The following is a 17361-nucleotide window of genomic DNA, read 5'->3' as shown; positions in this document are numbered from 1 at the left end:
AGGCCGGAAGATAGGCTGGAGGGGAATAAACTGATTCACACAAATTCAGTCTATCTGGGTTTGAATTCTGTCTTTGCCCTTTAGTAGCTATATGACTTTTGGACAAGTTCTTAACCAACTTTTTTTTTCTTAAAAATTACTTACCCAACTTATATAAGCATAGTGAATTAGTCAAAATGTATTGAATATTTCTCCTGCAATTAGCTCATAAACTTTTACACATAGATCCTGTCCCCCGATTCAGTATCCTTCCAGTGATGCTCTGGGCCTCATTGACATCTTGGGTTGGCCCTACCAAAAAAATCGTACCATATCATGTGTTTGGAAGATATATGATTTAGGATTTCTTTGTGAGACAATTTCCTGGATTATTCATTTGCAGTGATTTCCAGGTCAGAAGTGGCAATGAACCAGAGAAAACAGAGATGCAACTCTGACCAGTTTAGGAGCTAACCAGGGTCAATAGTCTTAACTCAAACTCTGATCTATTTATTGGGATCTATTTATTGGGAAGCCATGTGAGATTTCATAACTAAATATGGTACCTGGTCAGAAATGCTGGCTACATAGATAACTAAGGAAATGTTATAGTATATTTTATTTGATTTATTGCCAACTCTCTTTGTATAATACTTGACTTGGACTTTTCCAGAGAGAAGAAATGAAATTTAGTACTGAATCAACACATAACTTCATACATAGAATTATGAGTACATCATCATACAATGAAGAGGATCTGCCTTCATTTTCTAGGTACAGTCAGTTAAAGCAATATGAGCTAGTAAAGAAAATAGAAATCTGAAATGAAAATTATGTTGATGTAAAAGATGGGCCCCTTAAGCAAACCTCTGAGGAAGCCAGTGTTTAGCCCTTCAACCTCCCCTCCTTCCCCTAGCTCCCATCTGTGGTTACTGTCTGGGCCTCCCCTTCCAATCTTCTCTCTCATTCCTATGTATCTGGTCTCTACTTCCTTTTCTCCATTCTTGGACCTGCTTTTTAGTATAGTAATCTAGTTAGTATAGTTAGATTAAGTCTTTAAGTGTTAGGTTCTTGAACCTGGGAGGCAGGCCCAGGGTCAACAATAGTCCCTGCACTAATGGCCCACATAAAGGGGTTCCTACTTAGTTCCTTTATGTACCTAAGTGCTCAACAGTGTGGCACTGTCAGAGGAATCCCAAGAATGGAGGTGGTGATATAAGTTGGAAGATTCAGGGAAAAATTCTCAAAGCAGTGGAGTTTGTGTTGAGCCTTAAATGATAGATAAGATTTAGATAAGACCATTCAAGTTGGGAAGATTGTAAGAAAAAGGCTGGACTATACAGTATTTGTAGGGGACATGGAGGAACAAAGTACACTGTAGAGTTGAAATCTGATTAACACTTTTTCTAGAATAGCCAAAACGTGTTTTAGATTGTTCTTATGTTTATAATAACATTCATAAACTGGGAAGGATAGCACTTTGTATTATGGGAGAAATAGGGTATAAGAAGAAAAATCTACCTGGTTGTAACTATGTTCTATTCCACCTGGCACTATGAAATTAAGGTTTCTTTTTGACCTGATGCCAGTTTAGGGTTAGGGTTAGGGTTAGGGCCAACCATTGACCTTATCTCCCCTCATGATTATTTTAACATACATCATTAGTAATGCAGGAAACTCTCAATTATTTGTATCATTGGATAAGGGGACATATATTAAAGTCAATGTGGCAATTACTTTCATTTAATTTGAAAACTCAGGCATACCATTATTCCAGGTTTGCTTCTATATGAATAATGACTTTGACAGATTGTTATTTTACTTAACCAGCATTCCTTCATATATTAAATACATAGAAAATTAAATGCCTTTTATCTTTTTTAGTGATGATGATGATCGTCCCTCAGATCCAAGTGCCAAAATAACAGAAGGTTAGATTGATTTTTTTCTTAATTTAAATTAGATAGTATTTAAAAGGAGACTTTGTTTGTTGCATTGATAAATTTTTCTGTTGTCAAAACTGAAGTCTAGTACCCATCTGACACCATACTTAGTTATTACAGTATTATTTACTTTATTTATTGGGGTGATCACTTTATAAAGGTATATAAATGTCTAATCACTATGTTGTATACCTGAAATTAATATAATATTGTATGTGAACTGTAATTTAAAAATAAAGTTTTAAAAAAGTAAAGTAAAAAAAAAAAAACCCTGAAGTTAACACTAAGTTTTCCAGTAGGTTGATCTACTTTGGGGCAGTACTAGATCAATTAACTAATTAATATGGACCAAGTATTTTGCTTTTTCTGAATCACTAATAAGATTTCCTTAATAATTCTGGAGTAAAGTATGTGGTGTGATATTGTGAGTTTATAATTACCTTTCTTCTATATGAAATATCCAGGAAATAAGGGTTTATCACATCTACATATGGACTAGAGCCCATGCTACTAGGATGTAATTACCTCCTTAAGAGTGTATATTTGCTTTCTATATATAACTAGTTTAGCCCAAATAAAATATATATAAAAAAGCTTGTAAAATTAAAAATTAAACCCAAATTTATTTGCTTACATTAAAATCTAGCTAGGGCAGACCCCACTTTATTCTTTGTCTCTGTTATAACTAACTCACTAAAATATTTATGAGTTGAGTTTTCAGTCCTCTACTCTTTTAAACCTCAAAGGATCCGTGTGTTTCTAACAATAACAGATCTGACCTAGAGACAGGAGTGTTGTGTTTACTGTAAGGTTGCCCTTGAAACTCAAACCACAATTTGAGTTCACCTTGATTATTTCAAGCCTGCAACCTACTCACTCACAAAGTTACTCAAGAAGCCTCTACTATCCACTTGGGAGTGGAAATAATAAAAGATGAACCATAGAATAGTGGTAAGTTTGCTAGAATTCCATGAACAGGTCATAGTCAGAAGATGATACATGACAGGTGTGCTTCCTGCAGTATGGAATCATCATAGGTTGTTAGGGCCAGAAAGAAGCCATCTAGTATGAATTCCTCATTTTGGAGATAGAGATACTGAGGTTCAGGGTAGGGAAGTGACTTGTCCAAGGTCATACAGTGAATCAAAATATAGATCCCAAGTCTCCTAAACCTGAATCCAGTGTCACTTTTTTCTTCAACTTCATTGAGTTATGCTTACTTCCTATATCCTTTGGTAATTTTTCATTTGTCCATTCATTCATTTACTCAACATTTACTGAGCACTTTCTTTGTACTGGAGACATAGCTGTGAATAAGAGAGACAAAGTCTTTCATTCTAACTTGAGAGTAAGGAGAGACATAAACACAGTAGTTCTACATAGAAATAAGTACTTCCCATCTAACCTAGAGTGAAAACCATAATCTTTACAATGGCTTACAAGGCCCTTTGAGATCTGGATACCATTCTTACTCCCCATGATTTCTCTGACTACCTCTCCTTATGATCCCTCTTAATCACTTCACTCCAGCAACACTGACCTTCAAACATGCCAGGCATTCTCCTTTCTCAGGGTCTTTGCACTTGCTGAGGTACCTAAGACTTTCTTCTCCTAGATAACTGCATAGCTCAGTCTTCATCTTCTTCAGATCTTTGCTCAACTATCACCTTCTAAGTCAAGCCTTCCCTGTGCATCCTCTTTAAAATGCAACCTTATTTCCACCCCAGCACTCTCTATCTTCCTTCCTGATTTATTTTCTCCCTAGCACTTACATCATCTGATAAATTATACATTTTTATCTGTTTTTGGCTATCTCCCTCCCCTAGAATGTTAGTTCCATGAGGGCAGGGATTTTTGTCTGTTTGTTGTATCCCCACTTGCCTAGAAAAGAGGCACATGGAAGGTACTCAGTAAATATTTGTAGAATTCATGAATGAATCTGAAAAAAAAAGAAAGAAGAGCCAACGTGATAGAGTAGCTGGCTAGAGTAGTTTGGTCCAAAAAGTCCAAAAACACCAGACCTTAATTACAAGAAGGAAGCAGCCACAAGAAGACCTGGAAACAGGGGGTCCCAGGAACAGGGTACAGTAAATGCAAAGACCCAAGAATGGCATGAGCATGGTATGTTAGAGGAAAAGAAAAAAAAGGCCAGTTCCTGGAGCCTGGTGAAAAGGAAAGTGGTATGAGGTGAGGTTAGAGAGATAGCTAGGGGCCAGATCATGTTAGGGCCTGTTGTAGGCCATGGATAGGAGTGTGGGTTACTTTTCCGGTAGGAATACTCTGGAGAATTTTTAAGCAGAGAAGTGACATAACATGAATTTTTTAAAATCCCTCTGGCTATTGATTGGAGAATGAGCTGGGTAGGTTAGAGTTAAAGCTGGGAGACCAGTTTAGGAGGCTATTACAATAATCCAGCCAAGAAGTTATAGTGGCTTGGACTAGGAGGATAGCAGTGGAGGTGGTAAGAAGTGAACCAATTCAGAATATATTTGGTGATTCCCTGAGACCCTGCCCCACTCACCTTGCAGGCCAACCCAAGCTGGTGCCAGTGGCGTTTAGAAACAAATGACATGATTTGACTCATGCCGAAGACTTTTCTAAAATCTTTCAAGGGTCCACAAAACCCAAACAAGCAGCATCTGGCCTCAGCATGTCCGCCACCTCTTGCTGAGCAGCCTCAAGGCTGGCACTAGTGGCATCTGCCTCGATTCACAGCATGGCTTCTCGAGGCACCTCTAAGGCCAGCACAGGTGGTAGCTATCTGCTGATTACTTGGTGACTCTTGCCAGGTGTGCCTGGGCAGGGTACAGGCTGCAGTTGAACTTGGCCTGTAGTGGGGCCCCTCCCAGGAGGCCCTGGAGCCAGCACGCCTGATGGCTGGCTTCAGATCAAGCCATAGCACCACCCGGAGCTGCATCTGAGGATGACACACATAAGGACAGGCTGGGCAGGCACCAGAGCCCTGCTAAAGTGAATCTCTCTATATAGGGTCAGCCCCTCACCAGCAAGTCCTCACAACCAAACAGCCCAAGGGTTAATCCCTCCCATTGTCAAGCAAACAACAACCAACGCTTAACACAACAGGAGGGCATGCACAACCCATACAAAGGACATACTTGGAGGACCCGGCTCACGTGACTAGGGAAGACTGTGCTACAGGGCCCCACAGGACATCCACTAAGACTGAGAGACATAGCAGCCCTACCTAATATACGGAAACAAACACAAGGAGGTAGCCAAAATAGGGAGACGGACATATATCAAATGAAAGAAAAGAACAAAGATCCAGAAAAAGAACTAAACTAAATAGAGAGAAATAATCTACTAGATGCAGAGTTCAAAACATTGGTTATAAGGATGCTCAATGAAGTCATAGTAACAGTAGATGAACTCAGTGATAACAAAGACATAGAAAACACTAAAATGGAGATAGAAAACATAAAAAAGAACCAGTCAAAAATGAAGAATACAATAACTGAAATGAAGAATACCTTAGGAGAAATAGTAGATTAGATGAAGCGGGGGATCAAATCAGTGATTTAGAAGATAAGGTAGCAGAAAACACTCAATCGGAACAGCAACAAGAAAAAAGAATCCAAAAAAATAAAGATAGTTTAAGGGGCCTCTGAGAAAACATCAAGTGAATCAACATTCACATCATAAGAGTACCTGAAGGAGAGAGAGCAAGGGATTGAAAACCTATCTAAAGAAATAATGACAGAAAATTTCTGTAACCTGGTGAAGGAAATAGACAAACAACCCCAGGAATCTCACAGAATTTCAAACAAGGTAAACTCAAAGAAGCTCACACCATCATCGTTAAAATGCCAATGGTAAGGACATGGGGCAGGTGGGCAGAAGACCGGCCAGTGCTCCACAGCTGTCTGTAACTCCCAAAGTCTGCAAGCCCCCTTTGCACCAAGACCCTACCATGGTGCATGCAGGCACTCTTGGGACGCATCTCCCCGTGTCCAGCTTGGACATCTTCGGGGATCTGAGAAAGATGAACGAACATTAGAATGGTTATGTCAACTTCCATCCCCACAACAATGCACCCTTGCCAAGCACTGTGTATCTGCATTTAAAAAAAAAAACACCTTGGGAGATGGGGGAAAATGGCGTAGATGATAGATGCTTTGTTTATCCCTCTTGCAACTACATCAAAGTTGTGACAGAAACACAGAGCAAACAGCAAGCAAAGTCACCTGGGATCCAGATAGAAGCACTACAACTAAGAAGAGAAATAATTAATCAACCTGCAACGTTAAAAGGTAGGAGAAGGCGAAGATGTGAGACTGCCCTGTCCTGAGCAGCTAAGTGAGACAGAAGCTATGGCAGCGGCACCTGGCAGCTGCAGATGCCTCTTAAAGGGGCCATGTCTGCAAGCGGACTTTTGCGATGATGGACCTGCTCGCTCTGAGCACCAGCCCCAGGTCAGCTGCACGGGGAGCACCAGGGACTTACAGGAGGACACTGAGATGTCAGGGTGAGGGCCGGAGGTGAGGCTCTCTCCTGGGCAAAAGTGCTGGTGGTATCTATTATTCCTCTGTTGAGCCCTCCCACCCTCCCAGTTTGCAGACTCAGAGCCTCTATAGCTGAGAGGTCATCAAACTGGATGACAGAGGTTGCTCCACCCAGAGGATTCCCTGAAACTCCGCCTCTCCCAGCTCACAGCCCCACCTAAGCTACATCCAGGTGTGTTCTCTGCAAGTCTCATGCTCCTTGTTAAGCAGCGCCAAGAGACACACTCGTGGCAGCTGGCTTCGGTTTCTGATGTGGTTTCTTGAGGAAACTATAAGCACAGCATCTGGGAATGCTTGCTGAATCTTAACAGGTGGCCCTGGAGGGACACAGGCTGAGGCTAAACTCGGCCAGCAGCTCAACCCCTCTCAGGACTGTGCTGCTGGACTCCTACTATACAAAGCCACACTATTAAGACTGGGAGACTTAGGAGCTTTGCTTAGTACATAGAAATAGACATAGAAAGTCAGCCAAAATGGGAAGACAAAGAAGCAGAAACTATGTGAGAGAACAGAACAGAGATCAAGGAATAATAGAGTCAAGCAATCTAAAAGATTCAGAGTTCAAAACACTGGTTATAAAGATTCAAAATGAACTGGGAAATGTAGAGAACTTCAACAAAGAGATAAAAAAAGAACCAACATTAAAATGGAAATGGAAATTATAAAAGGGAACCAATCTGAAATGAAGAACACATTATCTGAGATGAGAAGTATATTAAATGGAATAAATAGGAATAAACAAAGTAAATAAAGAAAAGGATCAAATGATCTATCTAGAGGATGGGAAAGCCAAGGACACACAAGCAGAATGACAAAAGATAAGAGGCCAAGACCATAAAAATAATTTAAGGAGTATATGGGGCACTATTAAGGGTCCAAATATCCATCTGATTGGTGTAACTGAAGAAAATCAAGATGTTGAACAGTTGTTTGAAGAAATAATGATGGAAAACTTCCCTAACCTGGTCAAGGAAATGGACATAAAACCCTAGAAAGCTCAGAGAATTCCAAAAATCAGGGATCCAAAAAGGCCCACACCAAGACACATAATTAAAATGCCAAAGGTTAAATACAAAGAAAGAATATTAAAAGCAGCAAGAGAAAAACAGATAATTTCTTATAAAGGAACACTCATAAGAATGGCAGCTGATTTCTCAAAAGAAACTATGCAGGACAGAAGGGCTTGGCACAAAATATTCGACAGGATGAAGACCCAGGATCTACAACCAAGGATACTTTATTCAGCAAAGCTATTATTTCGAGTTGAAGGACAGATAAAAGCTTCCCAGACAAGAATAAGCTAAAGGAATTTATCGCCACCAAGCCAATATTACAGGAAATGTTGGAGGGACTTCTTTTAGAAGAAAAAATACAAAAGACTCACTTCAGATTAAAAGACACACACAGACTAAAAGGAAGGGGATGGAAAAAGGTATTGCTTTGATGGACCTAGAAGGTATTTAAGTCAGACAGAGAAAGATAAACGCTATGTGGTTTCACTTATATGCGAAATCTAAGGAATAAAAAGAACAAACTAATCAAAGACAGATTCGCAAATATAATGGACAATTTGATGATGGACAGAGGGGAGGGTCCTTTGGGGGGCTGGGAGAATGGAGTGAAGGGTTAAAGAAGTACAAATTAGTAGCTGATGGAGGGTCATGGAGATGGGGAGCACGGCATAGGGAAAGCAATTAGCATTAATACGTTGGCTAGGTGGAGGGTCAAGGGAGGGAGGGAGCAATTGGAAGGATCGTTTTATGAACTATATAGATGTCTAATCAATGTACTGTATACTTGAAACTAAAATAAATAATTTAAAAAAAAAAGACTGTCAGCTGATTTCTCAACAGAAACTTTGCAGGATAGAAGGGATTGGCGGGAAATACTCAAAGTCATGCAATGTAAGGACCTACAACCAAGATGACTCTATCCAGCAAAGTTTTCATTTAAAATCAAAGGACAGATAAAGAGTTTCCCAGAAAAGAAAAAGCCAAAGGAGTTCATAACCACAAAGTCAGTATTACAGGAAATATTGGAGGGACTTTTTGAAAGATGAAGAGGAAGGAGAAGGAGGAGACGGAGAAGGAAGAAGAAAAGGAAGAAGAAAAGATAAAAAATATAAATAATAAAATGTCAATAACTACATATCTACCAACAACTATTTTAAATGTAAATGGATTAAATGCTCCAGTGAAAACGAGATAATGGAATGGATAAGAAGACAAGACCTTTACATATACTGGCTACAAGAGACTCACTTCAGATCGAAACACACACAGACTGAAAATAAAAGAATGAAAAGATATTTTATGAAAATGCAAATGGAAAAAAAGCTGGGGTAGCAATACTTATACAAGATAAAATAGACTTTAAAATAAAGGCTCTAACAAGAAACAAAGAAGGACCCAGTAATCCCACTTCTGGGTATTTATTTGAAGAAACCCAAAACAGTACTTTAAAGGGACATGTGAATCCATATGTTCATCACAGCATTATTTAAAATAGCCAAGATAAGAGAGCAATCTAGTGTCCATCAATGGATGAATGGATAAAGAAATATTCCATATATACAATGGAATATTACTCAGCCATAAAAAGAATGAAATCATGCCATCTGCAACAACATGGGTGGACCTAGAGGGTGCTGTGCTGAGTGGAGTAAGTCAGACAGAGAAAGACAAATGCCATATGATTTCACTTACATATGGAATCTAAGGAACAAAATAAATAATCAAACAAAACAGAAACATGCAAAGAACATTTTGAGGGTTGCCAGATGAGAGGGTGGTTGGTGGATGAGTGAAAAAGGTGAAGGGATTAAGAAGTACAAATTGGTAGTTATAAAATAGCTATGGGATATAACGTATAGCATACGCAATATAGTCAATAATATTGTTATAACTATGTATGGCATCAGATGGGTACTAGATTTATCCAGGTGATCACTTCGTAAATTATATAAATATCTAATCACCATGTTGTACACCTGAAACTAACATAATACAATGTTAAAAATTAAAAAAAAAGAAATTGAAAAAAATTAAAGATGATTCCTACAATTTTGTTTTGAGCAACCAAGTGGCTTGTGGTGCCATTTGGTGAGACAGGGAGAGAAACAAAAGTGGGGAAGGGAGAGGGAATTAGAATTCTGTTTGGGCTGTGTGAGATTGAGAAACCATCAGGCATTCAAGTAGAGAGATCACATAAGCATTTGGATAGGTAAGTCTAGAATTCAGTGTGGTGATCAGGCGATACAAATTCTTAGTTTCACAGAATAGACAACAAAATCTCAACTTGATTCTGATTATCTAGAACTTTCAACACCTGGAACTTTTCTATGCCCTCTTCATCAAAACAGTTTCCTAGGTATATCCAGAAGGGTTGCTATGCATTTAGCCTAGACACTTAAAAACTGATATTTGGAATGATGGCTCTGATAAACAAAAAATGTCCCCAATCATAAAAAAAAATCAGTTCAAATATGTGCAATATACAAGACTTCCTAAGTTAAGAATGTACATTCAGACACTTTAGAACAATTAACAACCAACAATAAAATTTAGGGAATAATCTGGTTAACCAGTTTCATCAGATAATTTAACTAATGGTTGCCCTCATATTCCAGGTAACTGAGGTTTTACCATAGTTTTTCTAGAACCCTTGGCATAAAGGGTAATCCAGAGAGAGTCTGCTCATCTTGGTCCTTTATGATTACACACATATAAAATGCATATCAAATATATACACATTACTTAATTTGGTCCTCTCTTGAGAAAGTAGTCACAACCCTATGGTACATATGAGGAAACAGAGTCAGAGAAGTTAGAAGCAACCTGCCAGTGTTCACTGAGCTTTCAGTAGTGAAGCTGAGACTCAAACACTGTTTTTCTGACTCCAAACAAGTCCAGTGCTCTTTTTGCTTCTAGTTGTCCCACTAGCTGTGGGTCTTTTGAAACTTCTCTCTCAGTATCATTTTTACCTCCTTAGGCCAAATTTCAATCATTGATGTCTCCTGGAACTCAGGATATTGCTTCAGTGTCCTCCTGATTTTCACAGGAAGTAACTATTTTCTAAGACCCACACCTTCCTTTCTAGCATTCCTTTAGCTGGCAGCTTCATTCATTTTTTTTTAACTCTCTACAACCAGAGAGCCGTAGGGGTCCTCAGAAATCACCCACAGCCTAATTTCTCATTTTACAGATGAGCAGAGAGGCCCACAGAGTTTGAGGGTTTGTGCAAGGATGCGTAGCTAGTTGCAGAGCCTGCCTCTCCTGAAGTTCAGGCCAGTGCTCCTTCCACCACGTCAGGCTCCATCTTTCCCAGTTTCTGAGTAAAGAGCCAAGACCTATGCCCAGAATTCTAGGGGTCTCACCTCTTTCAGCTTTTTCCGTGTGCCTAATTTCTATAATTCTTTGATAAAATTATTGAGATTATTTTTGTGCCAAAATGTGTATGTGTTTCAGAAATAACTCTTCCAATATTGTGTTTTGATCACAGATAGTTTTGAACTGGAGAGTGCAAGCAATGTTGAGGTAAATATTTTTCACTGGCCCCTCCCAGTGAGATAGTGGAGACCTGATAGAAATAAGGGATTGCCTTAAAATAAGGGACTGCCTGTGTAGTGTGCTTCGAGCTCCAGGAGAAGATTAATCTGTATATATGAATACATATGCTCTCCAGTGTCAGAGAGAAAAAGAAGCCAGCATGTTCCCTTTAGTGCCAAAGTCCTTACCATAGTCTACTGGGCCCTACATAAGCTGCCCCACCCTTTCTTCCCCACCACGTTACTCTGTCATTTTGTTACCCTGTGTCCACTCAGTCTGTCACGCCAGACACACTGACCTTCTTACTGCTCACTTAACATGCCAAGCACACTCCCACCTCAGATGCACTTTGTACTTGGTTTTCCTCTTCCAAGAACACTCTATGTGTCTTGTTCTCCTATTTCCTCCCAGTTTTTGCTCAAAAGTCACCTTCTCAGTGAGGCCTTCCCTGACAAACCCATGTAAAATAAACACACACACATAGTATCCCCTTTATCCTGTTTTTACTTCAGAGCACTTAAGTCACCATTCATTCATTCATTCAACAATTATTTATTGAGTGCCTACTATGTGCCAGACCCCAAAGATTCAGCAGTAAACAAAGCAGATAAATATTCCTACCCTCATCTTCTTGTTTTACTATATATTCATTTGAACATAAGCCTCATGACAGCAAGAGCTTTGTCTGTTTTGTTCATAACTGTATGCCCAGCACCTAACACAGGACTGAAGCATGGTAGATGCCCAACAAATGCTGGTTGAAAGAACAGCCTTAGCTGTCAGGGCCAAATTTAGTCTCTACGTCAGGAGCTCCACAGCTCCTCTCCCTATGAATCTGACATACAGCTACATTTGAGAACTACTACACAGAGCAGAGGTTCTCAATCCTGGCTACATAGTGAAATCATCTGGAAAACTCTAAAAAATAACTGATGATGAGGTTCCACCCCCAGAGATTCTGGTTCAGTTGGTCTGGGTTGCAGCCTGGGCCTTGGGTGTGTTCTAAAAGCTGCCCAGGTGATTTTAATGTACAGCCAACATTGAGAACCACTGACAACATACTCATGTCAAGACATTTGGTAGAATTTGCCTCTCCTGCTTCCTTTAGATCAGGAATTCTCAACCTGGCTGCAAATTAGAGTCACCAGGGCAACTTAGAAAACAAACCAATACTTGCCCCCACCATAAGGGATTCCTGTTCAGTTGGGGTGGGTCCCAAGTGTGCCTACTTTTAATTTTCTCCAGATGATTCTATTGCACAGCCAGTGTCGAGAAACACTTCTTTAGATTGTCTCTGTCCCAGTTTAATCCCTATAAGTATCCTATTTTACAATATCTTGATCCATAAGCTGCCTCAAATACTCTAAGAATTAGAGTCATACTTTTATAATATACTATGTTCTCCACACCATTAATACAAAACATACTTCTCACATCTCACATGCATTTAGGACTTGCCCCTTCCCTTTTAACTTTTACCACCATAGAGTGGCTACCCTGCAGCCACTCCCCCAGCCTATTTTGTGCCCTTCTGGGATCCCGCTGCTTCTGCATTCCAGGAAGTGCTAAAAAGGTCCACAAAAGCCAGCGTCCAAGCTGTTATCCCTGCCCTGCCACTTTCATGCTCCTGCAACCCACACAGTAACTTGCTTGCTCCAGACCTTGCAATGGTTAAGAATTATTTAAAAGGAGATTGAGGTAGTAAAATAGATATACCTTTTCTCCCCTTCTCCCCTGAAGACCTCCCCTATCATATTCTTCTCTCGGAGAAGGAACTAAAACATTTTATTTATTCCAAGCTCCAGGAAAGATGGGCAGGCATGGCTGACATGTTTTTGTAACCTGGGAACCTGAGCCCTTGAAATTATCCTACAAGGCAGCCTACATTTGCCAAGTCTGGGGCCAATCCTGGGTATCATAATTGGCAAGAATTATGAGAAGTCATGCCTAGGATGCCACAATGGTTGTGACCTTTAGAGTTTCTAGGTATATCTAGTGTTCATTGTCCAAATGGCAGAGGCTTATGTTAGTATTTCTTTCACCTATGTCTTGGCAGTTTGTCACCCTCTATCAACGTGAAAGTGCTCTGGCTGGCCTATATTCTTCAAATAATGGCATTTCAGGTACAACATATTTATCATTTTATGATAAAGTGCTCAACTGTGTCATTTTGAATATAGAAGTTTTGATTATTCACTCCTTGCAGTGAGTGGCTCCCACATTGCATCGTCTCCACCCACCACCATTATGGGGTTGAAATAATATTACTATGTATATAGACTGCAACCTCCAGGTTATTATGCAGTTCTCCCACTTGAATCTCACAGCAAAGGGGCATCAGGTACTGAAAGTAACACTTATTAGGTATCGGCTATGTACCAGGCATTCTGCTAAGTGCTTTTCTCACATCTACCCTGTAAAGCATCTTCATTGTACTGACAGAAACAGTGTCACTGAAGCAAAATAGCTTACCATACAATGAATCCCTCTGCAAGTCTTAGTCTTATTTTACAGTAGAGAAAATGGAGATAAATGACCTGCCTGAGGTTGCACAGCCAGCAAGTGGCAGAGCCAGGCCTCAAATCTCACAGATCTTGTGACTTTTATCCCACATTCTTTCTTCCTGCTAGCCAGGGGCTACATATAGTTGTCACTGCATCTCAAAATTGAGCAGTGACCAAAGGCAACCTGCAGAGTTCAGTGGCAAGTAAAACAGATCTCATCTAAGTTTCTGTGTCCAACCAAATAGTAAAATCATTTTCTTCTGCACCTTTACTTTGACAGGGACACCTCCTCCCAACTCCTGCATTCTGCACATTATGGGAACTCACTGTACAGTGGGTACCGTCCTGGACTACGCACTATTTATAAATTGAAATAATATTTTTGCTCCGATAGGGGGTTCTGGAGGAAGAAATGCACAAATGGCCAACCTTGGACTAAGATGCTCAAAACAGTACAAAAGGCCTGCAAAGGAGACTTTATTCAGAAATTACAATGATGCCTGTTTATGAAAACCCACAGGAAAAGGGGGACTTTAGGACCAACACATGTCCAATACAATTTATAGTATATTTTGTACAAACATGTACTGGGAGTCTAAATCAGCTCATGGTATGAAATGTTATTCTGTAGCACGTGGCATGTATTGTGACCCATTCGCTTTGGCCATAAACACCCCAGGCATATCTCTCTCTTAAGTGACCAGTGCCAAGTAGGTGAACCCCACTATACTGCCCACAAATTGATCAAGGTAGCATCAGAGTATCTTGAAAGAGAGTCAGTCTCAGCAAGCTGGCTTCATTTTGACACATCCAACTTCTACTTCCAATACACCATGAATACCACACCTATTGCTTGATTTCTCTTTTCTGCAGTTTTGCTTTGAAAGAAGTAGGCATTGTCACCCCAAGGATTCACTGTGCCCCTAGGGATGAGTTTCCTATGTATTGTTATTCCAGCCAGTGCCAAACTTGAACAATATGCAGAATCTACTAGTGACTGCAAGTTGCAGGGCAGTGTCTCAAAGTGTCTTTCAGGGACTGCTCGCATCAGGATCACTCAGGATTCTTATTAATAATGCAGACTCCTGGCCCCTCCCAGACCTGCCCAGTTACTGTCTCTGGGAAATGATATCCAGGCATCTACATTGTTAACAAAATCCTAAAATTGCAAAAAAACAAAGTTTCATTTTTCCCCTCCAGTAAGATTTTTCAGAACATGGCCTTGCAGTACATTCTTCAATCCTGTAACTGAAAGTCTCTGTCTTGCTTTTTCTAACTATAAGGTCTCTCCATTCAAACCTTTGTCTTTGCCTCTGCAGACTTTGCTTTTTCCTTATTAATATCTAGGTTGTTTTTATTTCTTAAACTATCAGAAGGTTCCAATACTGCATTATTAATTTGAAAAGCTAAACTTTCTCCCCTTCATTTGGGGGTAAATTTGCTATCTGCTACCTTAGTTTCAATCACAGATTCTTGACATTTATATTGCTGGAGAAGATAAAAACTAGGTAAGTGCAGAATAGGAGAACTTTGTATTTTACTGGAAATAAAGTATGTGCTTTATCGCCCTGTCTTTTCATGACATCCTGTCATGATGCAGCAACAGAGTAGATAAATGCTCACTCTTGTCCTTATAGATGCCATAATCATTCTGTTCACATCAACTATGATGTTTTAAGAGCCCTTTGCATGAAACAAGTGGTACAGAAAAATGGGTCTAAATGGAGACTTATTGGCCACACAAGTCCTTATAGCTCTCACATAACAAGAAAAATCACTTGGGAGTTCAACAGAAAGTTTACCCAAAGTGAGTCAGAAATGATGGCCTTTTTAATGCACTGCACCTTTTACCTGAACATTCTGAAATGGAATCCCACACTGTTAAGATTCAAAAGCTACCTTTTCATGTGGAATTAGCTCATCATCAGTCTTTTTTGGATAATGATCTGCTAGCATGAGGGAGACAGGTGCTGCTGAGCTGACTCAAGAAGCTTCAGGGTACAGGCAGTGCAAAGATGGCCTGCACATCAGAAAGCCTGGGCCCTAGTACCAACTTGGCCACTTCCTACCCATGTGACCTTAGACGAGGCATCTGACCTCACTGAATTTCTCCCGCTTCCTTCCCAGGGGTGTCAGAAGGAACAAAGAGAAGATCCTTTGTGAAAGCACTTTCAAAAATTGAAAGTTATTAAAGTGATTCTAAATCCTAAATTATCAATCCCCTAGCCTGGCATCCTCAATTGGAAAGCCCAATAAATGACCATATTTCTCATTTGGTTTGTTCACAGACACTGATAAGCCCAGTACTTCCAAACAGGGATCTGAAATAATGAGGAAGGTATCATCGGTTCTGTCCAAAGTATTTTCAAGATCTAAAGACAATGTTCCCAAATCTTCCTCACCCTCACCCCCTCGCCAGGACAGAAGCTGAGGCTGTTACACCTGACATCAGTAAGCCAGCTGACCTTTCTCCAAAAATGAATGATTTTTGAAACATGACATTGTGTCCTACATGCTGACTCTATAAATACTGAAAATAAGAGCAAAAATATTACAAAAAGGCAGCTGACAAAAAGGAGGGTTTGATAAATGCTTTTGATAGGCATTTTGATATGAGAAGAGGGGCTGTGCCCCTTCTGTACATACATCTACCAGGCAGTGTGGGATTTAATCTCTGTTTTTAAGAACCCTGCAACCTTGCTGGGAAGATAAGACTAACTTAGAAGCAAAAGTGTGACACTAGTAAGACAGTGTGTCCTCAGGTATTTTGAGTGTTCCAGGGGTGTAAAGAAGGGAGTTATTGCTGTGAACTGAAATGGTCAGGATAAGTTTCCAGGAGGAACAGGAATTGAGGCAATCTTCACAGGACGGGTCGGATTAGGCAGGCCTAGGTAGAACCAGAGAGGCTTTCACCTCAGGTCACACAGCTGCATACAATGCTACCATGCTGAATGGTTTAGTTCAGTGCTGTCTGATAGCAATGATGGAAATCATCTAAATATACTCAGTCCAGGACAGTATCCACTAGCTCCACGTGGCTATTTAATCACTAGTATAACTGAGGAACTGAATTTTTCATTTTGACTTATTTCAATTTAAATAGCAATGTGAGGCTAGTGGTTCCCTTATTGAACAATGCAAGTCAAGTTAGTACATGGCCTCATAGGCACTAACCAATTCAGATTAGGTTGACAGGTTTCCAGAAAATTCATTTCCAAAGTCTATCCCCAAACATCTACAGCAGTGCAGTGATCTGACTCTTCAGAAGGACTTCAAAGTCTCCAGGCATCCTCTTGGCCCCTTCAAGACACATGTGGCCAGGAGTTCATGCTTTCCAATCATACCTGTATTTCTGCACTTGAAAAAACTCAACTGGAGAAAAATTAGGCCACGTCTAGAACTCCAAAGTCAAGGAATCACAAAGACCAAATCAGAACACAACGATTGGCTAAAATTTGCTTCCATGGGACAGAAACACCACTCTGGTACTGAAACCATTCTGGCCTCCCTCTATCTAGTCAGTAAACAAGAAGATGATCACTAAACCAGTCATTCTCAAACCCCAGCTTTATCTAAGAAGTTAGGTTAGAGGAAGTTCCCGGCATTATCCAAAACTCCCCAGGGAAATATTTCTAGACAAATTTCCTTCATGCTGTACCTGTAGTCCAAAATTGTTATGTTAATCAAACTTTAGCAAACAGAATGGCAGGTGGTTCTGCCCAAATATCACCTATACCCAAATTTGGCTGCCTTCATCTGCTTACTCATTCCTGCCCTTATGTACTGAAGTTCATCACATGGAACAGCCTAAGTTTTAAACTTATTTTTTAAAGGTTAACAATAATGACAAACACCAATCTTACAT

General features: G+C 40.0%; 1 protein-coding gene across 1 annotated transcript in view; it reads left to right on the top strand.

Moving 5' to 3' along the window:
- The window catches only part of LOC120604322 (fibrous sheath-interacting protein 2-like), a 93258-nt gene extending 77202 nt beyond the window's left edge, over positions 1-16056 (top strand). Inside the window, exons 11-12 of the mRNA XM_039864986.1 lie at positions 653-753; positions 15759-16056. Of these exons, the coding sequence (XP_039720920.1) occupies positions 653-753; positions 15759-15927 (270 nt within the window). The 3' untranslated portion in view covers positions 15928-16056. The remainder of the gene's footprint in view (positions 1-652; positions 754-15758) is intronic.
- Positions 16057-17361: the final 1305 nt, after the last annotated feature.

The sequence above is a fragment of the Pteropus medius genome, unplaced genomic scaffold (genome assembly GCF_902729225.1).
Source record: "Pteropus medius unplaced genomic scaffold, Ma_sr-lr_union100, whole genome shotgun sequence".
Taxonomy (NCBI): domain Eukaryota; kingdom Metazoa; phylum Chordata; class Mammalia; order Chiroptera; family Pteropodidae; genus Pteropus; species Pteropus medius.
The sequence above is the reverse complement of the archived record's forward strand: the minus strand, read 5'-3'. Positions and strand labels throughout refer to the sequence as shown.